Source organism: Callorhinus ursinus, unplaced genomic scaffold, assembly GCF_003265705.2.
Source record: "Callorhinus ursinus isolate GAN/ISIS: 27379988/994484 unplaced genomic scaffold, GSC_fseal_2.0 scaffold8, whole genome shotgun sequence".
In the NCBI taxonomy this organism is placed as follows: domain Eukaryota; kingdom Metazoa; phylum Chordata; class Mammalia; order Carnivora; family Otariidae; genus Callorhinus; species Callorhinus ursinus.
The window spans coordinates 60922967-60947058 of record NW_027397070.1 but is presented as its reverse complement, the minus strand read 5'-3'; the positions used below and the strand labels follow the sequence as shown (position 1 = coordinate 60947058).

At 49.9% G+C, this 24092-nt stretch overlaps 1 protein-coding gene across 1 annotated transcript in view; it reads right to left on the bottom strand.

Annotated features, from left to right (window-relative positions):
- The window catches only part of DGLUCY (D-glutamate cyclase), a 41347-nt gene extending 20458 nt beyond the window's left edge, over nt 1–20889 (bottom strand). The window contains 9 exon segments of the mRNA XM_025869186.2: nt 2605–2865; nt 7122–7325; nt 10801–10832; nt 10834–10939; nt 12268–12416; nt 15372–15444; nt 15447–15568; nt 17330–17483; nt 20781–20889. Coding sequence (XP_025724971.1) covers nt 2605–2865; nt 7122–7325; nt 10801–10832; nt 10834–10939; nt 12268–12416; nt 15372–15444; nt 15447–15568; nt 17330–17483; nt 20781–20889 — 1210 coding nt within the window.
- Between the last annotated feature and the right edge of the window lie 3203 nt (nt 20890–24092).

Below are 24092 nucleotides of genomic sequence, written 5' to 3'. Positions count from 1 at the left end.
AAGAAGGGGCACCGGGGAGCCACACAGGGCAGGGAACCTAACACAGCCCCTCAGAGGGGCACACACAGAGAAAGAGTCTCTGCAAAGGAATGTCAGGGAAAGATATGAACCCGCACCTGAGCTGCAAAGAACCAATTTATCTATTTGGTCCATTTACGCTCAAGACAAGGAAGAAATGACTAAGCTTTATCTTCTTTAAACATGTGCAGTCTTTGGTTATAAAAAGAACTGAACTAATTTTCATTAAAAGGCCAAATCTCTTTCCCTTTCTTTGTCCACATGTCACAAAAGTTCTGCAAAATCGAATAGAGCAGATGCTACCTTCTAAACCGCCCCGTGGGTGAGCCCCAGTTCCGAGCTCCCAAGCAGCTGGAGCCTCTGAGCCAGGCCAGCAGGTGAGCTGCGAGGGCAGAGCTGCCTCTGGGAAAGTGGGCAGCTAAAAATATCCAAGCCACTTGTCAGATGGGGGAGGCTGCCAGCCTGTTGGCAGCGGCTGGGACTGTGGCCCACCCGTCCTCCTTGTTCACAACATGGTCCTTCAGTGTTTCTTGGTCCTCTGTGCAGTTCCTTCCCAGCCTCCCCGGTGGCTCCCCCTCTCCTCCTTGACCTTTCAATGTGGAGCATCCCAGGGTATAATCCTGGGACCTTCTCTCTGTCTCTTATTCCCTGGGTGATCTCACCCTGTGTCTGGACTTAAACTGCCATCAATATGCCAACCGGTCTCTGATTTCTCTTTCCAGCCCAGACGGCTCTCCTGAACTTGACTCGTAGATCTGTCTACTTGACGTCTCCACTTGTGTGGCTAACAGATTGCTCACACCGAGGCTCAGACCTGCACTCTTTTAAATTTTTCTAAAAAAATTATAATTGTGGTAAAATACATAATGTGACTTTTACTTCCTTAGCCATTTCTAAGTGTACAGGTCTCTGGCGTTGAGTACGTTCACACTGTAGTGCCACCAGCACCACCCTATGTCTCCAGAACTTTCTCATCTTCCCCAACTGGAATTCTGTCGCTAATAAACACTCCCCAGCCCCCCAGCCCCCAGAACCACCGTTCTTCTTTCTGTCCCTATGACAGTAGTTGCTCTCGATCCCTTGTGTAAGTGGAGTCCTACAGTATTTTGTCCTTTGTGACCGGCTTATTTCACTCAGCATGATGTCTTCCAGGTTCATCCATCAGTCAGAATTTCCGTCCTTTTTAAGGCTGAAGGACATATTCCGTTGTCTGTCTATACTGCGTTTTGTTTATCGGTTCATCTGCGGACAGACCCTTGGCTTGTCTCTGGTGAATAACGCTGCCACGAACGCGGATGTACAAGTATCTGTTTGCGTCCCTACTTTCGGTTCTTTTGGGGTAGATACCCAGAAGTGAGATTGCTGAATCATGGGTGATTTTCTACATTTTTTGAGGAACCGCCAAACTGGTGTCCACAGCGGCCACACTGTTGGATGTTCCCAGGAGCAGCGTCTCCGCGGTGTGGGCCCCCGGCAGCTGCGCCTTCTCCGACACCCTGCTCACACCCGCGTCCAGTCCACCCGGAATCATGACTCTCCCTTCAAAATACAGACAGAGCTGTCTACTTCTTGAAACCTCCACCCGCACCGTTCATCGGTTTGGGGTTCTCTGAAACCAGAATCTGACACAAAGCCTCGGGTGCAGGTGGTTTATTTGGGAGACGACCCCAGGGGGCAGGTGGGAGGGGCAGAAAGTGAGGGCAGGAAGGAGGAAAAACCAACAGGAGGGGACGTGCGCTTCTGAGGTCACTGTTCCAGGCAGTGGGGTCCCAGTTCCATGGGGACCTGCCTGTCTCTGAAAGACAAGAGGCAAGGCTCCTGTGCCCTGTGCCCCCCTGGTTGAGGGGCTCCCGGAGACATCAGTCCCCTTACTTGTGGACTGAGTGGTTTTGCACAGCTTTGAAGAAACCCCGAAATGCATTTTCAGGGACACAGAGACATAGGCAACGGGAAGTAGGTCAGAGCACCCGGCTCCGCGCCAATGCCCGCACAACCCTAGTGGAAAGAGGAGAGGTGAAGAGCTGCCCACAGTGCACCCCAGCCGATCCTGGCATGCGGACAGCGGCACGGCCTCACGCCAGCGTCACCTGCAGCTCTTAGGCACCTGCGTGCTCCAGGAGCCTGTGCGGCACGGGGCATCCCCGCCTAGCTGGCCGGGGAGGGACACTGCCACCTCTGGTTTCGACTATCGCACCTCCAACCCCGGAGGGTCGGGGGGTGGGGTCCAGGGCTGGCCTGGGTTGCTGAGTCCCCTGCAGGTCACACAGGGAGGGAAGCAGATGCACAGCAGGACCCTGGGCTCTGGAGCCTGGAGGACCCGGTTCGAACTCGAGCTCACCATTCCCACCCAGGCAACTCACCTGGACCCCTCAGAGACTCAGCCTCTTCATCCATAAAATGGGGCTAATGCTGCTGATACCAGAGAGGTTTCGAACAGGAAGGAAAACGCGCCCTGTCCAGTGCATAGCCCTGCGCTGGGTGCTTGGCAGGAGCGCCACATATCCCGCCCCCCCCCACCCAGCCCCACAGCCTCTGCCCTCAAAGGCCCGTTTGGGGGAAATGGACTATCTTCATCTCACTCCTCACCTTGCTCAATAGCTTCTTCCACAAGCCTCTCGAACAAACTCAAGGCTCTCCGGTCAACGATCATGGAGACTCCCTTCCCCAAGGCCTGCAGGAAGGCTGCCAGGGCCATGGCTCCTGGAGGGCCGTCCATCTCTTCCGGGGGCTGGTGGTTGAAGTGTGTGGAGAAGCCGGTGGTGACGAGCACCGAGCGGGCGTGCGACAGTGACAGGGAGACTTGCAGCAGCTCATCTCTGCAGAGCAGGTGTCCGATCCCCTGTTGGCCTAAAATTATTTTCAGATTTATTTATTCACTTGAGAGAAAGAGAGAAGGTGGTGTGTGGGGGGGGTGGCAGAGGGAGAGAGAGAGAGAGAGAGAGAGAGAGAGAAACAGACTCCGCACTGAGCGGGGAGCCCGATGCGGGGCTCAATCTCATGACCCTGAGATCACGACCTGAGCTGAAACCAAGAGTCGGTGACCCAACCGACTGAGCCACCCAGGAGCCCCATTATTTTTTTTTTTAAAGTCATAAGATTAAAAAAAAAAAGTCATAAGATAACGTCATGTGTTTCAAGTAGAAACTTATGTAAACAGCAGTTTGGTTTTTTATTTACTCTTGTTTCTGAAGCAGATTTGAGGGGATGTGGCAGAGACTGCTGGTTGTTCCCCGGAATGCCTTCTCCGCCCCCGCTCCCAGGCATGAAGGGGAGCCAGTCCGTGGCTGACCAGCAGCTCGTCCGGTTAGGGGTTCCAGTCTTCCACGAGCCTAGGTCCTCTCTGCCACATCCGGAGAGCAGCCAAAGGGACCAGGAGTGGAAGTCATTTGCGCCCCCTCTGGGCCTGCCACCCCCCCACCCCTGCCTTCCTCCGTTCCCAGCTGTTGACAACCAGCACCTCCTGGGGGTCACAGGGTGTCATGGCAGAGGTTCTGGCCGGAGCAGGTCCCCCTTTCCCGCTGAACACCCACACTCACCAGGGAAGGCCTGCTATGGATGGTTGCGTGAGAGGCACACACTCATACTGTATTTGAGGAAAGCATCTTGGGGTTAATTTGTTCTAGCGGTCTAGCAGACTCTGACTGACACAGGAATGTTGAAGGAGAGGCTGCCCTAGTGGGGGAGTCACCAGAAGAAGGCCCTCAGACAAGCACTTGGGTGCAGGTATTTCTACGGAAAGTGAGCCCAGGAACACTAAGTCAGAAGATGGAGGAAGTGTGAAAAAAGGGAGAAAAGCTCCTGAAGAATGAATGTGTGAGTGAGCAAATTAACTACAAAGGGAACTGGGCCACAGTCCTGCTTGAACTGCTCTAGGAAACTGTGGGGTCCACACCTCAGGGCTATCCTGCCAGAGGACAGGGGGACCGGGCATTGATGCACCTGCTCCCGTCCCCTGTTGGGTGCAGGGGAGACAGGCAGGGCACCAGCGTAATCGGCTCTAATGCCCTCCAGTGGCTGCCAACCTGGTCCCAGCTGGACAGCACAGCCCCCTAGGGCTGGTTGTTGTGCTCCTGTCCCTACTCAGGTCACCCCCAAGCATATCAGGGCCTGGTGAAGGCAGGATGTGACTCAGAACTTCTCCCCCAGCTGTGGCTAAAATGAGAGGTAGACCGAGGGATGTGGCCTGAAGGTGTCAGCTTGCCCTTGAGGTGCATGGAGAACATGGAGGGACACAGGGTTGGGGTTCCTGTTGTGGAGGGACAGTTCCAGACTTGGAATTCAGAAACTTACGTTCAAGCCCAAAGTAGCTGTCAGAACTTGGCCTCGTCCCTGGATTGCTCTGGGCCTCCGTTTTCCTACGTGGAGCATGGGGAGGGGGTCCAGGTGGAGGGAGGCTGCAGGAAAGGGCCCTGCAGAAAAGGGCCCTGCACATGCCTGCAGTGGGGTTGGAGACTGGAACATTTGTCTGGAGGTTGATTTATACTCAGCTTTGTACTTGCCACTTGTACCAGGTATTAACGTCCAGGAATTTATCCTGATAAAGGGATCGTGGGGATGTACACACACATAGTCAGAGGGTGTTGATTGCAGTCTTGTATATGGTGTGAAATGATGGATGTTAATAAAAATGGTGGACCGTCCATAAAATGGAATTCTATGCGAACATTAAAAAGGATGTCGTAGAAGACTAATGACATGGAAGGATGTTCACAATCTACTAGGAAGGGAAATATATATATACATAAAGAATATATATTCTTTTTTCAGTCTTACAGGCTTAAGACTGAAGAAAAGGACTTTAAGGGCAAATATTGAACTGTTTGTGAATAACGGTTAATTGTGATGGGATTCTGGTTATTTTCACTGCCTTTTTACGTTCGTATGTTTTCTGATGTTTCTACAGCAAACGCGGATTGCTGTTGGTGAAAGGGGAGAAGAATAACATTTTTAAAGAAAAAAACTGGAAAGTAACCTATTTCATAGGATGTGATAAACATCAAAAGAGAGAGGAGGGCAGAGAGAACTTTTTCAAATTTAGAGCAGTCTAGGAGCTCATCATTTATGATGGTTTTAGCATGAGAGCAAACATCGTTACTATAAACTTTGCGTTCCTTCTTGTTCTCCAGGCACCTCAAATGCAAGCCTATGTCCTCTCAAAAATGACTGAGTGGCTCTATTATTAAGCCCAGTGAGCAGTGCTCAGTATACTGCCATTAATCTTATATCTGCTTATTTAATATAGTAGGAATCAAAAGCATCTGTTGTTCTTGAGGATTAACGGTGCTCCTTCATAGACAGTATTGGCACATCGGACAGTCATAAATCTGCCTTTCCCCTGTGCCTCATGCTTCAAACCTAGACACAGTCTGCACAATCACCAAAGGGGGGTTTTGTGGATGACCTCCCGGGTCATTTTTATTAAGCTGGGGTGCGCCAAGTCTGCCGTAAATTTACTTACCACTTACTTTTTTATCTGAGCTAATGGCAGAGTTAATATTTCATCTTCCCTCACGACCCCTGTGCTGAATGGAAGGGCTGTTAGCCTGGGTAAGAATGTTTGTGAGGGAGAAAGTATTGCAGAAATTAAAAAGAAATATCCACCCAGGAGATCAGCCTATGTAAGAGGCTCTATGTACACACAGCCACGAGCTTCCATCTCTATATATGCATGTGTCTGTCCTAAAAGGGGCATCAGGGGTAGGCATTGATCCCAAATTTACTATGGGTTTATGTGCAAAAGAAACCAGACCCTCCGCCGAGAGAATGAATGAATGAACACCCCAACAGGCAAAATATCCAAAAGCTAGGCCTTGTAGTTTTGAAGGAAGTTTTGCTATGCTCACCTTTGGTCCCAAGCCCAGGGGAGAGAGCAGACATTTTGAAGGCCATTCTGCACTGTTTGATTCTTGGCCACGGTATTAGTTCACACAAAATGGCACCCAGCTTGGTGGCTCTATGACTCCGCCCAGGCGCTGTTCTCTGTCCCAGTGTCATTGTAATCAGCTCTTTCTGGGTGCTGCGACTTCAGCCAGGAGGCTCGACCTCTCCAGGCTGACCTCACCCCTCTGCTTTCCACAGGGACCCCAGCACCATCTATTCAGATATCTGGCAAACAGGGGTCTGATGGGCCAACAGGGAGACCATGTACACCTCCTCTAGACCTTCAAAGTACAAAGAGCACCCAGGTCAAGAATCACAGCCCATGAGAAGGTATGAGCCAGCAGAGGCCGGAGCACTCTTTTAACTGGCCCGGTGGGACTGTGATATACCATGTAAACTCAGATTCCAATTTATCCAACCCTTATTGATCGTGGGCCTTGGAGTCAGTGGGTGTGGATTCAACGTCTGCCCCCACCATGTACCAGCTATGTGGACTCGGGCAAGTTTCTTAACCCTCTATGCCTCAGTCCCCTCATCTGTTAAAGGCAGTTAGTAGTAGCTGCCTCATAGGGTCAGTGGAAGAATCTAAGATGAAATGTGCTAAAGCTTTGAGCGCACGCCTGGCCCAAGGTAAAATTCAGTAGATGATAGCTGTCATTCTTATTACCTATCACACCCCACAAAAATGAGGTCTAGTTGTTATTTCTCCTGTTATACTGATTAGAAACTGAGGCAGAGAGCCCCAGGGAAGGCTGAACCTTCATTCTCTCTGGCACCTTTGCGGGCAAATGGATTGAATTTCTGTGCACATCTGCGCCCTCTGATGGCCACCTTGGATTAGACATGCAGCTCTTCAATGACCATGCAGGGGGATGTTGAAGCGTCACTGTAACATTGTTTTTGAGGTTTATGCTTCAGAATGACCTTATAGGTGAAAACTTGACCCTCATTGGATGAAGTCTCAATTTCCATAATTTAGTGAAAAATGTTATAGTCTAGTAGCCTGACATTAAGGCTATGCCTACTTTCTGGATAAAATAGCAATCTCTTCTCTTTGGTAGTGTTAGCTAAATAAAGAGGAATACATTCTTCTCTCTCTCTCTCTCTTTTTTTTAAACCCATACTGTAGATGCATGTAGTTTGCATGCTGCCTTTTTCACTGACCATTTACACCAGTGATGAATTGCTCCAGGTCATTAAGGTGAGAACGCTTTGTTTCTTACCTGGGTCTACGGCAATTATAGTCTCCAGCTCTCTAATCTTCTGAACAGCTGAAGCCAATGCCATGCTGTAGTGTAAAGGATCTTGGGAAATGCAATGGACCTCTGGAATTCCCTCAGGGGTAAGACAACGGGCTGGAGCCTCTGTATCCTTCAGGTTGGTCATGACTGTGCAACCCGGTGCACTGGTGAAAGCCAGTGGGGTCTCTAAAACACACAACGGGAGGGACTGAGAGCACTCACTTCATTCTCATCTAGCCCGATTGATGGGCACGATGGTACCGGGCCTCGGCTCTGCCAGCAGCGCTCCTTACATGGCTTGCTGCACCACATCAGAAAAAACTAGCTGATGGCTAAATCAAGCCCCACTTAAACAGGTGCCTCCAATGTTTAGGAAAGTAAAGATGAGATGCGTGTGGGAACAGAAGGGACAGGCAGCCCAGCCACAGATAGGAATTGCCATCAACTGAATCCCATGGGTATCAGAAAGTACTTACTGAACTCTTACAGATGCATGAAGCCACCTTCCTCGACTTGGCTAATAAATAGCTCTCTCTGAACATAGTGTCTATTTTTCCCACGGCACTTTTATTTTGCTTTGGTGTCTAATGTCGCTCTTTAAAAAAACTCTCCCGTACCAAATTCCGGGCAATGTGAAACACTCTAGCATCGTTATTAAGAACATGGCTTTCCTGTGCCAAACAGAGTTTGAGATGAGACTTTGTCCTCTCTAAACCTGTTTCCTCAACTATAAAATGATAATGCTTCAGATGGTTGTTGTCAGAGCTAAACTGGAAAATGCACAAAGAAGTGTTTTCGCAAAGTGGTTCAGAGTGAGCCCTGGGTAAGTGATGGTTTGCATCACTGAATCAGGTACTCTATCTCACTCGCTTGATGTCCTTGTGCCTGGCCCAATAGGGGCTTCATACTTTACTTAATTTACATCGTCTGCTTTCTTCAGTGTCATTATTATCCTTGGGTACTTTAATCCTACTCAGCTGTATGTTCCCAAAGAAGAGGACCGTTGCTTATTGATCTCAGAATCCCACATAGTACCTTACACATAAAAGGGGCTCCGTGTGAATTGGTGTGAATTGAGTCCATAACAACGTCTTGGATGTCACAGAAAACAGTAACATTTTTTTTTCCAAATTCAACAGAAAGCCAAAGTTAACACTTCAAAAGGAAAATCTACTGATAATTTCGTGAAGCATTTTTTTAAAGATTGTATTTATTTATTTGAGAGAGACAGAGACAGCGAGAAAGAACATGAGTGCGGAGGAGAGGGAGAAGCAGACTCCCCGCTGAGCAAGGAGCCTGACGAAGGACTCTATCCCAGGACCCTGGGATCACGACCCGATTTTGAGGAATGCAATCACTGTTTTTCTGTGTTTTGGACAGCATCTACAACGGGTCAGTTTAATGCCAGGTCTACACCAGACTAGTCAGCTCAGAGTGTGACACAGACTTCTGCCCCATCAGCAGTGAGGTGTGTAGCAACTAGTCTATCTTTAATTGAAGTTTATTTATTTATTATTTATCTTTAAAAAGATTTTATTTACTTGTTTGAGAGAGAGAAAGACAGAATGAGCAGGGGGAGGGGCAGAGGGAGAAGCAGAAGCAGACTCCCGGCTGAGCACGGAGCCCGATCGCAGGACCCTGAGATCATGACCCGAGCCAAAGGCAGACGCTTAACCAACTGAGCCACCCTGGTGCCCTGCTAGTAGAAGTTTAAATATTGAAGTTTGAGCATGATTTTTTAGAAGATTTATTTATTTATTTTTAGAGAGAGAGAGAGAGCGCTAGCGGGGGAAGGAGCAGAGGGAGAAGGAGAGAGAGAAGCAGACTCCCCGCTGAGCACAGAGCCTGACATGGGGCTCGATCTCACGACCCTGAGATCACGACCTGAGCCGAAATCAAGAGTCAGATGCCCAACCAACTGAGCCGCCCAGGAGCCACCGCATGATTTTTGTAAAATTAGAAATATTCAAGGTCGTCCTTAAGCCAATGATGTCATTTGGCCTCATTTACAAATCAGGTGTGCTATTTCAAGCCAGAGCTAATGCGCTGGGATGCTCGTGGCAGTGAGCTCTCCTCTGCAGCGCATCCCCTGTGGCTGGTGGCAGGAGAGGGGCGACGCCATCGTGCTGGACAATATTTACCACATGTGTGTGGATGTGTGAACACACATGAGCACACACACTCAGAAATGACCACAAAGTCCCTGAGAACTGCATCTTATCTCATGCAGCATTTTATTCCCCAAATCTGGGTCCATGCCTGGCACATAGTAGTGCCCAATACATTTAATATTAAATAAACAAAGGAATGGGGTGCCTGGGTGGCTCAGTGGGTTAAGTGTCTGCTTTCAGCTCAGGTCACGATCCCAGGGTCCTGGGATCCAGTCCCGCATTGGGCTCCCTGCTCAGCGGAGAGCCTGCTTCTCCCTCTCCCTTTGCCTGCCGCTCCCCCTGCTTGTGTTCTCTCTCTGTGTCAAATAAATAAATAGATAAATAAAATCTTAAAAAAAATAAATGAATAAAATTCCATGAATCTTGGCATTTATGCCTCATCGCTATATTAGAAATAATCTTCCCCTATCGTGAGGCCATTCTGATAGCTAAATTTATATGAATGCTTTCAAAAAAATTTAAGGTAACATTGAATTGTGATTTGTAGTGCCAGTGTGGCTAACCTGGCTAGAATTTTCTGGTGTCTACGAAATGGGCTGCCATAGTTAAGGTTTCTAGCACATCCCTACCTTACTGTGAGCTGCTTAGGGCGCCCTCGTGTGTCTCTTCATTGTAATACCACCCTGTGTCTTTGAAAAAAATAAACTGACCGTATTGCTTTAAAATGCAGAGGTCCCCCCCTTATCAGGATATGTTCCAAGACCCCCCAGTGCCCATGAAACCCTGCATAGCACTGAACCCCATATAGACTATGTTTTTTCAACCCTGCATAGCATTGAACCGTATATAGACTGTTTTTTCCTATCCGTACATCCCTATGATGAAGTTTAATTTATACATTAGGCACAGTAAGAGATTAACAGCAATAACTAATAATAAAATAGAGCAATTAGAAAATATACTGATAAAAGGGTTGTGAATGTGGTCTCCCTTTCTAAAAATACCTCACTGTGTTGTCCTCACCCTTCTTCTTGTGACGATGTGAGATGAAAAATGCCCATGTGATGAGAGGAAGTGAGGGGAGAGGGCATGTGACGTAGCATGAGGCCATGATTCGTCAGAAGGAGGCTCATCTGCTTCTGGACTGCAGCTGACTGCGGGCAAGAGACCTCAGAAAGCAGAACTGCGGGGAAAGGGGGACCACTGTACCCTGAAAATACCACGTGAAATGGAGTGTTTAGTGGTGCTGTTTGCCTTCACTCTTGTTTTCAAAGCCCTACCAACCTTCAATAGGTCTCAGAAAGTCAAGCTAAATATTGGTCTTTCTATTAGAATGGACTGGACTGGGAGCCTTCTGCAGATGGAAATATATTTAATCAAAACGTACAAGCTGCTGGTGAGACCCAGCCCTGGGAGATCTGTATGTTTTATATTTTGTTCTGTGGCTCGGTTTTTTAAGTCACTGCCTGCAAGCCTATGCTTCCAAGAACTAGAGACCCACCCTTTTCCATCCTGGGTCATAGTCATGGCCCCCTTTAAGCCCGACGTACTGCAGCTGCTGACGGCTTCGAGTACTTCGAGCTGCTGGCCAGTCTCGATCATCTGAGAAGTCCACTGGGACGTCCCCTGGCTGACACACCACAGGGTCCCCATAGTCAGGTTTGGAAAGATCTTTGATTCCCAATCATTCTGCAAATGGAAAAAGAAAAGGAATTCCTGCGCGTCCCATCCTGGTAGGTCCCATCCAGGTTAAACACGTCGAGTAGTTTATGTTTCTTTCTCCCAGAAAAAAACTCTAGTCATAGGATTGCTGTCAATGGGACTGGAGAAAAGGACTTGGGACTTTAAAAACCCAGGTCACTGGCTAGCTTCCAGTCCATTCCGTTTCAGAACACGGAACCTCAGACACCTGCTGTGATTGCTGGAGGAGCCCCAGGTGCACTCAGCCTAAGACCCGGTGCAGATTGCTGACCCAAACCAGCATTTGTGAGCCAGCATTTATCTCGGTGCAGGCTGAGTCACATAACACAGACCTAAACTCTGTTGCTTGACCACCAACAGCGTCCCTACCCATGGCCCAGCATCAGAAGGCTCATGAGGACAGCAAAGATGGATGTGTTGGGCCCACCCCAGCTCCACTAAAGAGAAGACAATTCAATGATTCAGCAAAGCACTTTCCTTTGGGTGGTCCTGAGATCTTTCTGTGAGGGAGAGGGCCAGTGCTGATGGCATCATTACAGAACGCAGGCTTTGTCTGATTCTGGTTGTTCCACGGCTGAGCGAGTTCAGGTACACCGAGCTTCAACTCTCACCTGAGACCCAATCCTAAGCTTTCATCGGGCTCTCTGAGAACCACAAAGAGGCCTAGACAGCTGCCAAGCTTGGATCTGCTCACTCACTCTCAGACTGAGTTAATACGCCCGGGATCGGTTCAAGTTAACATTTGGAACAAAGCCCTCCCCTGCCCAAATAGGGCTCCTGCACAACAGCCCAGATTAGAGGTGGCTCTGAGCTCAAGTTCCAGGACAAATAGCTCTGCTGCTGCCCTCTACCACCTGCTCCTTCCACCCCAGGTTCACCTGAAGGTCACAGGAGACAATGGGTCAGCCTGGCTATTCTGCCAAGGGCAGCACTTTTAAACCTGAGGGGCTTCTGTAAACGCAGCCCGAACGTTGCTGCGGGAGTCTGAGCCTTGTCCAGGACCCCCGGGGAACTGTGGGGAAGATGGGGACAAGCCGGGGGAGTTCAGGAACACTGAAGCTCAAGAGTGGCTGTCAGAATCACGACTGAGGGGCGCCTGGGTGGCTCAGCCGTCAAGCGTCTGCCTTTGGCTCGGGTCATGATCCCGAGGTCCTGGGATCGAACCCCACATTGGGTCCCCTGCTCCGCGGGAAGCCTGCTTCTCCCTCTCCCACTCCCCCTGCTTGTGTTCCCTCTCTCGCTGTGTCTCTCTCTCTCTGTCAAATAAATTTAAAAAACTTAAAAAAAAAGAATCATGAATGAGAGTGGACGCTCACCTGGGTCACCGATATGAATGGGTTGTCTCTTATTTCCCAAGGAGCAACTGGCCTGCACCAGCCTTTCCAGCTTGTCCTCGGGGATGTGCCTCATTGTGACCACCAGGGGGCAGCAAAAGCCAGCCATGGCGACACAAGGCACTGTTGTCCGAAAAGATGTTGAAAAACACAGTTGACCCAGATGGGAACCCTGAGCACCAAGAGTTCAGGGCAGCTGAATGAAGGAGGGGGTCCAAGTATAATAAAAATACAGCTTCTACTTTTATGTGACATAGAAATGAGAAAGTCTGCTGGTAATGATTGGTTTAAAACAGAGAACCTTCACTTTGTATGTGCTTCTGGTAGTCTGGTGCAGCTACAGACCCCCACTCCAAGTAAAGTTTCTAATTGCATAAGAGGAAATGCATAGGTTTACAAAGGAAACCAATTATATTGCAAATGCGGTTATCAGATTATGAAAAAATGTGATACAGTGATATGTAGGCTCCATTAACAGCTTAAGGAACAAGATGACAGATGGACCATTATAAATATGAAGTAGTGATCAACATATAGGATATTTCTGAGATATCAGGAGAACTGCCATGGGACAGGAAAATATCTGGGAGTCCTTTGGGCAGCCGCAAAGTCACAGGGTCTGCTCATACAACAGCAGTTTGTTGTCGGCGTTTGGAATGGAAGGAAATGCTCAGTTTCAGTTTGAGGCCATGACAATCAAAAGGTAATTTTTTTTTCATCCAATTCCATGGGCCTCTGAATTTTCTCCACGGACTTCAAGGGGCCCGTGGACCACAGGTGAAGACCTCGGGGAGAGTCAGACGCAGAGCCACCCAAGGGCAAAGGATCTCGCAGGAGGCACTGGGGTCTGCTCAGCCCCCTGAGTCCACACAGGGGGTGTGGGTCTGTGTCCAGACCCCACCAAGCCCTGCCTCGCTCCTCCTGCCTTGGGATGACCTGCGTGACTTTCTCTGGTGGTGGTGTTTTCTCCCCTAAATGGTTTCTGGTCGCCGCAGTGGGGCTTACATGGCCAGGATGGTGATCGGCAGGGACAGTCTTGGCTACTGCTGAAGGGCTTGCTGTTGGCGCTGAGGGGGAAAATACACCACCCCCAGATACACAAGTTCGGCATACTGGTTATTTTGAATTAAAGTTCCTTGGGAAACCGCCAGTGCAAGAAAAACATTCTGACATCCCTTCCCCTCCCCCGACCGTGAAAAGCAGGAAATAAATCTCCCGCATGGAGGTACCCTCCCTGTACCAGGAGGGTAGAAGCCACCCTTATCACCAGCAATGGGAAATCCAAGGCCCAGAGGGCTCTCTCAACAAACCTTGCGACTTCCTCACTAATCTACCACCCCAAGCCCGAACCTCTCTGTCTTGTCAGTCCTTCACAAATTCATTGTTCGTCTGAGAGGCACAAAAGCCGCCTGCTTTGGTCACTTCTTGGAGCCTCACACCTTTGGGGCTCCTGTAGGTACGACGCTAAATTTGTTTTTCTCCTGTTAATCCTTCTCACGTCAATTTAAGTAGGAGACCCGCCGAAGGACGTCGAAGGGTAGAAGGGACAGGTTTCCCTCCCCTGCAACACGCTGGTGGTGTCTGCCTGGTTGGCGTGTGAATCACAGCACTTGGGAAGGGACACAGGTCAGGGACTTTCACAAGGGACAGGCAGGGCTCCCCTCAGGGCCAACACTGAATACAGGAGGGCTGGCTGGTCTTTTTGGATAGAGCCCCGGGCCAGACGGGACCACGCTGAACCAAAGCCGTTGGTTAGGTGCGGTGTCACGGGGAAAGGATGGCTCTGCTGAGCGCCCACTAGGGGCAGTGACAAGCACTCGGTGCCAAGCATCCTTTCCTCATCACACCCCCACCGGTGACACTTTACAGACAGGAGCCGGGGGTCCTGGGTTCCAGGCTGGCTTTGGGATGTGGCCAAGTCCTCTTTCCTCTCTAGGCTTTAAGTTCCTTGTCTAAATGAAGGGTTGCACATGATGTACCTGCTGCAAATGGCCATGTGTTTGGGGGGGCCAGACCCTGCCTGGGACCCCCATCCCACCCCAGTAGCTATACTTCTGCCCTCGCCCTCCCCTGCCCTGCGAAAACCGCTCAGGCACATCCTTCACACATGAAAATTGCTTCTCGGGGCGCCTGGGTGGCTCAGTTGGTTAAGCATCCAACTCTTGGTTTCAGCTCAGGTCATGATCCTGCGGTCATGGGATCGAGCCCCGCATCGGGCTCTGCACTCAGCATGGAATCGGCTTCTGATTCTCTTTCCCTCTCCTTCACCCTCACTTACTCTCTCTCTCAAATAAATAAATAAAATCTTAAAAAAAGAAAAGAAAAGAAAACTGCTTCTCATCAGAAGCAGCTCAGGCCTCCCTGGCAGGAGCCCACACCGGGCAAATTTTAATAAGCGCCCGGGAGCCCAGGACCACATCTGCAGTCTGAGGCCTCCACAGACAGACCCGCAGCCGACCGACCGTCCCTCCAGCATGGTGGCCCCTCGGGCTTCACACAGCCATCCTGGGAGGGGTCAGCGGCCTGAGGGAATCTGGTTCTCTCCCCTTGACCAGCAGTGGCTGACGTGGAACCGCAGAGACACAGCAGGGGGGCGACCCCCAACAGGGCGAGGGTCTCGGAGAGGCGACCACCAGGCGCCACCGTGGGCTGAGAACATGACCCAGCTCTCCTGACAGAAACCCAACGGGCTGGCCGAGGCTCCTCCACAACTCCCCGGGGCCTTTCACCGGCCAGGCACGCTCTCCCCGAAGCCAGCATGCTGGAGCCAAGGAGGATTTTCAAAAAGCCCACTGAGATGCTCTGAGTTAAAGGAGCCAGACCAAACTCCAAACTGGTTTGGTTTACACAGCAGCAACGATCGGTCTGTAAGGACTTGACTCCCACGTTCAAGGCCACCCAGGGCTCATCCCATTTTCCAGCTGAGGGGGACAAGCTCAGGGAGGCTGCCCTACCTGGGCTGCACACCTAGCAGTGGCTGAGCTGGGGCCATGTGAGTCTCCTTTCTCCCATGTCAGTGTTCTCCGAACCACGAGAAAACACAGGATGCCCCACCTGTTCAAGTCATTGTCAATTGTGTCCTTACTTTGTAGGCCCCCACGAGACCGTGGCGGGCCGAGTCTCCTCTGGGGAGCCCCACCTTCTCCAGAGCTGCTTCCGGGAGAAGCCGCAGTCCACGAAGAAGGCCACCATGTCCTCCAGGGGCTCCGTGTAGTCCTCCAGCAAGGTCAGGCTGCCTGCGCAGGCACTGAACTCGTACTTCTGGAACTGGGGGCGGCCCGTCCTGAGGACACAGGGGAAAGCTCACAGGCCCCAGGCCCAAGATGGCCCCTGACCATGCACTGTTTGAAAGGGTAGGGGAGAGTGAAGCGGATGTGTGGAGCTGAAGTTTCAGGCACCTTGCTGGCATCCTTCAAATCATGCCAGATTGGAAACCAATAAATCAGCGTGCATATAATGTACTCCCTGCTCCCACCCCATTACACTTTCTATAACCTCAGCCCAACACCAGCCAAACCAGCAAGAAAAACAAAACAAAAACAAAAACAATGGCGCCCTCTCTGCCATTGAGGCAGGGCCGGCAGACCAAAGGGACAGAGGGCACACCTCTCAAGAAGTTTCCAGCGCTAGCAGTGGGTGAGGCCTTTCTCTTTCCTGAAAGGAACTTTTCCATAGAGTTGAAAGATTCTGGTTATAAGCCTATTCTTCATTCACTCCAAAATCATTTTGCTCAGCCATTCCTTCATGCCAGGCACAAGCCAGGTGATGGGCCGATACTGATAGAGGGATCACCGGCCCAGCCCTGAAGCAGCATGCAATCCTGCACTGGCAACACAAAATACTTGCAACACAGAGCAGTTAGTGTTAACAGTCCAGGTAGAGGAGTGACCCAGAGAAGAGAGAAATCCATTCTCTCCCACAAAGGGGACGGTGCTGGAGCTGGGTCCTGAGGGATGAACAGGAGTTCACCAGCCGCACAAGGAGGAAAGCACATCCTAGGCAGAGGGAACGGTACGTGAACAGCATGGAGGCATCACACATGTGACCCACTGGGCGATGATCTGCTCTAGGAGTCCCCGAGAAGGCAGCATGGGGTGTTGGGAAAAAACATAAGGACCTGACCTTGGGTCTAGATGGGGTTTCTGAGGGACGCTCCCACCCTAGAGTCCACAAAAAGATAAAAGCAGAATGTTATTGAGAAGCTTTCTCTTTGGGGAGAGGACTGGGGTTGGCTGGAGGGTCAGGAGTGGGGGAGGACCCTCAGCCAGGGCCAGGTCACTACAGGTTGGTTTTTTTTTTTTTTTAAGATTTTATTTTATTTGTTTGGGAGAGATTGAGAGCACACACATGTGTGTGATCAGGGAGGGGGGGGGAGGGTGAAAAACAGACTCCCTGCCGAACGCAGAGCCCAACATGGGGCTCGATCTCACGACCCTGAGATCATCACCTGAGCTGAAATCAGGAGTCAGACGCACAACCGACAGAGCTACCCAGGCGCCCCGCACAGGTCTTGCTATCAGGCTGAGGTGCAAGGCACGGGAAGGTGCTGAAGATTGAAATAGGGAAAGTCGCTCTGGGGGGCGAGTGGGAGACAGAGAAGATGCAAGCCTGAGCTGGGGCGGTGGGAGCAATGTGGGATCCCTGCAATGCTTCTGTGGAAGCAGTCAGTGGGGCCATGATGCAATATGTTCTGTTCCTAAGTCTGGAGGACACACTGCACAGTGTCAATAGTGCTGTCTCTGGGCCTGGTTCATACGAGAGTTTTTATTTTCTTCCTCGTGCTGTGCGGACGGGTTTCTGGCCTGGGTGATGAAGTGGGTGGGTGACGGCACCAGCAACATTTCTGCAGCCGGGAAGGAACTTTCTGGGTGATCCCCAAGATTTTTCCCAGGGCAGGGGCATGGGACAGGAGCAGGGGTAGGGATGGGAATGGAGGGGAGGACAGCTCGTTCCTGAGTGAGTCATGAGCGAGGCTCTGTGCTGGGCACGGAGGGTCCCCGGGGCTGGACACAGAGGTCCCTGTTGACGCTCCCAAGCATTTTACCTGGGGTCCGGGACACCGTTTGGGGCAGGCGAGGGCCACGTGCCTGGCTCACGGAGGCCCAGCAGGGGCAGAGGGCCACTGTTGGCTTGGCAGAACTTTTCAAAGGCTGGAGCCAGGGACCGGTGCAGGACCATCACGCTAGCCGGTCGCCGCCCTGGGTTTGGCTAGAGAAGAGACACATGCTTGGTCAGTTGCTTCTTGGTAGAACCTTTTCATTTAACTCTTTCTTGCAGCACAGCACAGAAAAATGCCCGTAAGCATACAGCTTGGTGAATTTTCAGGAATCGAACACACCCAGGTCACCAGCACTTAGGTCAAGAAACAGAACATTATGAACGTCCCAGAATCCCTTTGGGCCCCTTATGGTCATCACCCCAGCCCCCACGGTAGACACTACCTGGACTTCTACAGATTCCTTTTGCCTGTGCTTCATCTGATGGAATCATACACGTGAGCCTTTAGCGTCTGGTTTCTGTCACTCAGCCATACGTTTAGGAGATCCATCCATACTGCAGTGTTTGACAGCAGCTGGTTCATCCTGGTTGCTGTGTGATATACTCATTATCACAACATACTTACCCAGCCCTGTTGCAGATGGACATTAACAAAACAGTGTGTTTGGCATATTCTCCTTTTCATAAAATTGATGAGAGAAAGAGCTAGAAGGAAATACATCTACACGTTAATCCTGGGTTCTCTCCGGCGACAAGACTGGGTGATTTTTTTATGTTCTCTTTTGTGCTTTTCTCAATATTCCCAAATTTATGTAATAAATAGGTAGCATTCTGTAACTGGAGAGAAAACAAACAAGAGAAGTTATGGTTTTTTCTTTTAAAAAAGGATTATTTCCTTTAAAAAGACCATCCCAAAGAAAAACATAATTATGCTGTTTTGGGGAAATAAGCTTGGTGACAATTCTAAATGCTCAATTTGCTGTATCAACATGTGGACATCTCTTTTCCACAATGATACTGTCAGCTAATACTTTCGGGGTGCTTATTACATGCCAGGCTGTCTGTGGGAAGTAATTTATAGATGTAATCACTTGTATTTTATACACGAGGAGAACAAGGCTCGAAGGGATGAAGTGACATTGTGCAGCTGGTGTTAGGCACAGCCAGGATTTAAGCGTGAGATGGGGGGACCCCCGAGTCTCTCTCAGGTCACCACGGGGCTGCAGGCACCGGGCCTCCCTAGGGTGGATCCACCACCCCCTCTGTCACCTTCCTCCTTGGGGATGGTAGAATGAAGCAGCTGCGACCATCCGCAGGGAAAGTTCTAGAACCACCTTCTGCTCTAACGGCCTGGAACTGACCTCAAACCCTCAGTGCCTGCCAACGCTACAGATTTTCAAAACGAGGGCAGACTGGACACTTCCAGCCCCTGAAAGCCCAAGGAAGCTAACTGCACATCTCGAGCAAGCCCAGCGTGTCTCCAGAAAATCTGGAGTGAGGTGGAAGGGAATTCAGCCAGCCTAGAAGCCTAGCTTTCCTTAGCTGCCCCTTTCTCACCTCCAAAGCCTGTTGGGAGAGCAAACTGGATTTTTAACACCACAAATCAGACAGGTTATTATGTACACAAAGCTTCTTTGTTTCCCTTTTAATTAAATGTACTTCAGAGGGCACCATGTTTTGGGTTTGTTCATCTCCACTGCTGATTGGAGAGAGTCCCCCGGTTGTCCCCCTTAGCAACAGGACACCAAGAGAGGGCTCTGTGGCGGGTGGCTTTTTGGAACGGGTGGTAGACACGTGAGGGAAGGGTCTGAAGTGATTGCTGCATACCCTGGGTCTCTTGAGCTCTATCTAAGGTTGTGATGGCTTTTTTTCTTTGTGAAGAGAAATGAAGCGAGTCTTCTGAGGCCTTTTACCTCAACGCAATGTTTTTCTTTTCTTTTTTTTTAATTTAATGATGAGAGAGAGAGAGAGAGAGAGAAGCCCCTTTAACATTCCTAATCTGATGTAAAACCCTGGGGAAGGACTATGGAAGACATAGTCCCAAACTGGGGTGTCCAGCTGTTCTGAAGAATGAGCGTCTTTCCTTGTGGTGCTTTCCATGACAGCAGCCAACCTGGATTGACCGTCTTACCCACACGAGCTCAATTACTCCTCCCGACAGCTCCTTAGGGAGGATTATATTGTTATGTCCAGTTTCCAGGTGAGCCCACAGCTATGGCCAGTAAAGGGCCAAGCAGGGACTCGCACCCAGGCTCTCTGATGCACTCGGCTCTCTTGGCTCCCCAAAGTTCTAGCGAGCAATGGGGTTCAGCAGGTGTTTGTTGGTATGTTGTGTGTACGATGGGTTGTGGGAGACCATTACCTTGGTGGTTTTCAATAAATCACATTTGCCCGTGTTCACAGCGCTGACTGGCCCCTTCCCTGTTGACTCTGTCCTTGGCTGCATGCCTTGCTTTGACAATGGGACATTAAGAAGTATGACATAAGCAGGGGTTTGATATGTGCTAACTAATTACAGCTTGTCCTCCTGGAGCCCTGAGCTACCTTGTAAAGAAGTTTGGCTACCACTGCTGGGGAGGCTCCATGGCAAGAAAGAAGCATTAGGTCAGCCCTGGGCTGCTCCAGATCCTCCCAGTGGACACTCCAGACACATGAGGAAGGAGCCATCATAGATGGTCCAGCCCCAGCAGACAGGACACCACATGAAGCAGAAGAACCACCCCACTAAGCACAGCCTCATTGCAGAATATGGTTTAAGCTGCTAAGTTTGGGGGTGCTTTGTTATGAACAATAGATAATTCTACTGGCCCAGAAATAGCAACAGAGCCGGACATGTCAATCAACAATGAGAACTGTCTGCTCTAGCACTTTTTTAAAAAATTTTTTATTGTTATGTTAATCACCATACATTACATCATTAGTTTTTGATGTCTGCTCTAGCACTTTAAACCACGCTACTGGCTCTCCCTCTGGTGATCCCCATTACCAGAAAAGTCTTCCTTGTCATGAAATTTTGCTGGGACTTGGGTCAGTAACAACCTGGATGTCTGTTTTCCCTCACAGGACCTTTCTGAGCCTTGCGTGTCACGCATCACTCCGGGAAGAGACTGGGGAGATGGTGCAGAGGAGACCAAAACAGGGATACTTGGTCTAAATCAAAGCCAGCTTAAAATGCAGTGTAATCTGGGGGCACCTTTCCCCGGAGGGAAAACCCACTGCATCATCTGAGGCCATTGGTGCTTCTCCCCGTGGAGGTGGGGTGACCGAGCAGAACTGTTGGTGCTGAGCCGTCTGATAAGGTTTTCACACCTGAGTCTTCTGGCCCAAGTGCGAGACCTCCTTCTGCGAAGTTAAGTAGTGACCAGAAGTAATATCCTCCTGCCCTTACTTCCTGTTTCCCAAGCCGAAGCTAGAAATCTCAGGAATTCCTGGGCCCGGCACAGCTGGTATATCTAGGGATTTTTTTTCTTTCTTTTTTTTTAAGCATCTGGCACCACTTACCCCCAGCCATGCCGGACACATTCTTATGTTTGGTTTCTTTTGTAGAATCAGGGTCCTAATGGCAAGGGGAAGGTAGGACTTCAGGTGGAGTGTGAAGGTTATCATGCCGTCCTTGAAGGGGCCAGAGTCTGGGTGAAGGAAAGAAGGGGGACAAAATGAGAAGCACAGCTTTCCCAAAGGTGGCAGATTTGGTGTCAAGTACTTACCACTTCCCCTCTGGCCCTTCCTGGTCCTGCCCCGAGTGGGCATTGTTTGGAGCAAATTCTCCCCCTACTCCTGCCCACATTCCCAGTCCCTTCATGTCTCAGTTGCTTTCTTTCTTCTTTTTTTTTTTTTTTAAAGATTTTATTTATTCATTTTGAGAGAGAGAGAGAGGGGAGGGGCAGAGGGAGAGGGAGAGACTCTCAAGCAGGAGCCTTCCCCCGCCCCTCGCCGGGCAAGCACGCAGTCAATGCAGGGCTCCATCTCACGCCCCTGAGATCATGACCTGAGCCGAAACCTAGAGCCAGATGAACCACCCAGGCACCCCCTCATGTCTCAGTTTCTAATGAGAAATTCCCAAAACTTCAAGACCTTTGCTCAAGCCCCTCCCCTGGCCTGGAACGTCCTCCGTCCCTCCTTCCTGAAGACCGTCCCGTTCCTCAAAACTGGTTGGAAGCTTCCCCGTCTAGGCAGCAACCCCTAGGCCCACCCTGGCTGCTGCTGGGCCTCGGCGTCCCCAGAGTGTTCTTTGAGCCACTGACTTTGGCCTGATGTTTTCCTTGACTCCGAACGCCCCCTTTCTCTTTCCCAGGGAAAGAGTACCCCCAAGTACCTGGAGAGCAGGGCCACCTCCTGGGCCTCGCCCAGGGCTTACACAGCTGAAGCACACAGCACACCAACAACACTTATGCTCCAGTGAACAGACAACAGCATGCCACGTGTACTCACAAATGAAACAAGAGGCCAGACTTTCTGTCTACGTGTGACTCCTGTCATTTAGATTTGGGTGCCCAGAAGAAACGGATTTTATGTTTTCTGCTTTATAATCCCTGCCGCACCCCCCTACGACTCTAGTTACAGGGCCTTACAGAGATTTTTGGTGTATGAATAAAATCCTGTAGATTTTTAAATATAGAGATTGTGTCAAAGCTCCAGGAAATTGCACTCAGAAAGGAATCCTCTGTGTTGACTTCCTGTGAAAATTAATAAAAGGAAACTAGTTTATTTCAGTTTATAGTTTAGTTTAAAAAAAATGGATCTGGGAGGCCAGCAGGGGGCGCTCTCGCGCCCTGCCCCTGGGCCTACCCAACAGAAGACCTACACCGGGCAAGTCCCATACTACTTCAGCTACTATTTTACTGCCCTAGCAGGAGGAAGGAAGGTTTCCTCCTCTCCCACAACACCCCGGTCAATGACAGTCACCGCTCAGCCAGCAAGGACCCACTTACACGTCGAACCCCCAGTTTACTCCAACGGACTTTTTTGTTTCTCTAACAGCCCTCCCAACCTCCCCCTTTTCTCTGGAAAGGAGCTCCCTCTCTTTTATTCCCCAGACTTGCCTCTGGACTTGCCTATAGTTTGACCCCAGCTTGCTTGTCCTGAATTGCAATTCTCTGCTATCTCCAAATAAACCCATTTTTGCTGGTAAAATAGCTGGCAGTTTTATTTTTAAGTTTAACACGCTCTAGAAAGAGGTTTTGATGCGTCAGCAGAATCTAGGGCTAGGTAGATGAAGAAAGGAAAAAAATGACAGAGAAGAAAAGTGTAGCATAGCGAATATGGTCAATAACATCGCAATCCTTTTGCGTGGTCAACAGGTGGTGACTATCATCATGGTGAGCACTGAGTAATGCATAGTTATCAAATCAGTATTTGTACACCTGAAACTAATATAACATTTTATGTCACCTATACTTCAATTACACACAAAAAATCTAGGGCTAGACAGTCACATCGTGTCAGCCTCCAAGGCACAGCCCAGGTCTTCTTCATCCCGATATACCACACGCCTAGCACCATGCCTGACACAAAAGTGGGAGTTCAGTGTTTGTTGAATGACTAGCTGACTGCAGAATGGATGAAAGCAGGAATCTAGGACAGTGTCCACAGTGAAGGTTCTGGACAAGCAAGGTTTTCCCCAACGCTTTCTGTTTTTTTCTTAAAGATTTATTTATTTATTTGAGAGAGAGAGAGAAAGAGTGAGAGAGAGAGAGAAAACACAAGCCAGGGGTAGGGGCAGAGGGAAGGGGAGAAGCAGAATGCCCACTGAGCAGGGAGCCCGATGCGTGGCTTGATCCCGATCCCAGGACTCCAGCGTCATGACCTGAGCCAAAGGCAGATGCTTAACGGACTGAGCCACCCAGGCGCCCCTCCACAACCCTTTCTATCTAGGGAAGAACCCAATGAGATTCTAAACCACCAATGTATGTTTTCAACTCCAAGTTTATAGATAGAAAACCGGGCAAACCCCATAGCCATTTTAATGGAGAATTTGAGATTGTATGAAAACTCTAACAAACAAAAGGTAAGAAATAATTGCCCTGGAAAGGGTAGAAATGTATTTTAAACCGACGGTGAGTGCTTTAATAGCCACAGAACAGACTGCTTCGGGGGCACGGAGGAGAGAACAGTTGGTCCCACAGGGCTTGAGGGGGTTGTGTGCCTGGAGGGTCAGGGGAGGTAGGATTCCATTCCCCAGTTGAAGATACTGAGGATTAAAGCAGCTGCTTTGGCAGGTCAGGCCTGAGCTTGCCTGCTGGCCTGAGAAAGCCCTCCTGGACGTGGCAGGCCTGACTTCTTGGCCAAGCATCCAAGGCACCCCCTGAAGTCCTGATGTCTGTGGTTCCCCAGGGCCACAGCAGAAGGCTTAGCACCTCAGCCAGGCACTCAACAAAGGTCAAAGAGAGAGCCATTCCATAACCGTGTGGGGACGGTGGCCAGACCCCTCTGATAATGGCCTTCACCACATATCTGTAGGAGAGAATGGATTTTACCCCAAACCTACCGAAATGAGAGACCCCAGGGGTGCCTGTTAACCCTTGCCCCTCATTATTATTACTCAATAAGACAGCAGGTGGGAGTGGGGTGCTGTTTTGCCAATAAATTGTAGCCCAAGCGCAAAAACCTGAGGGTGATTGCCTTTCCTTTCTTTTATTTATTTATTGCTTTAATATAAATTTAAGTGGATCTAGGTCATTCCTGTAATAATGTTGCTTTCCCGGCCTGGAGATAAACGACTGTAGCTTGAAATTCTGCCCTGTGAAATGCACACCGGGAGTGTGCCAGGCACGTGAATATCACCCACTGTGCGTGTCAGGAGGGAAAGA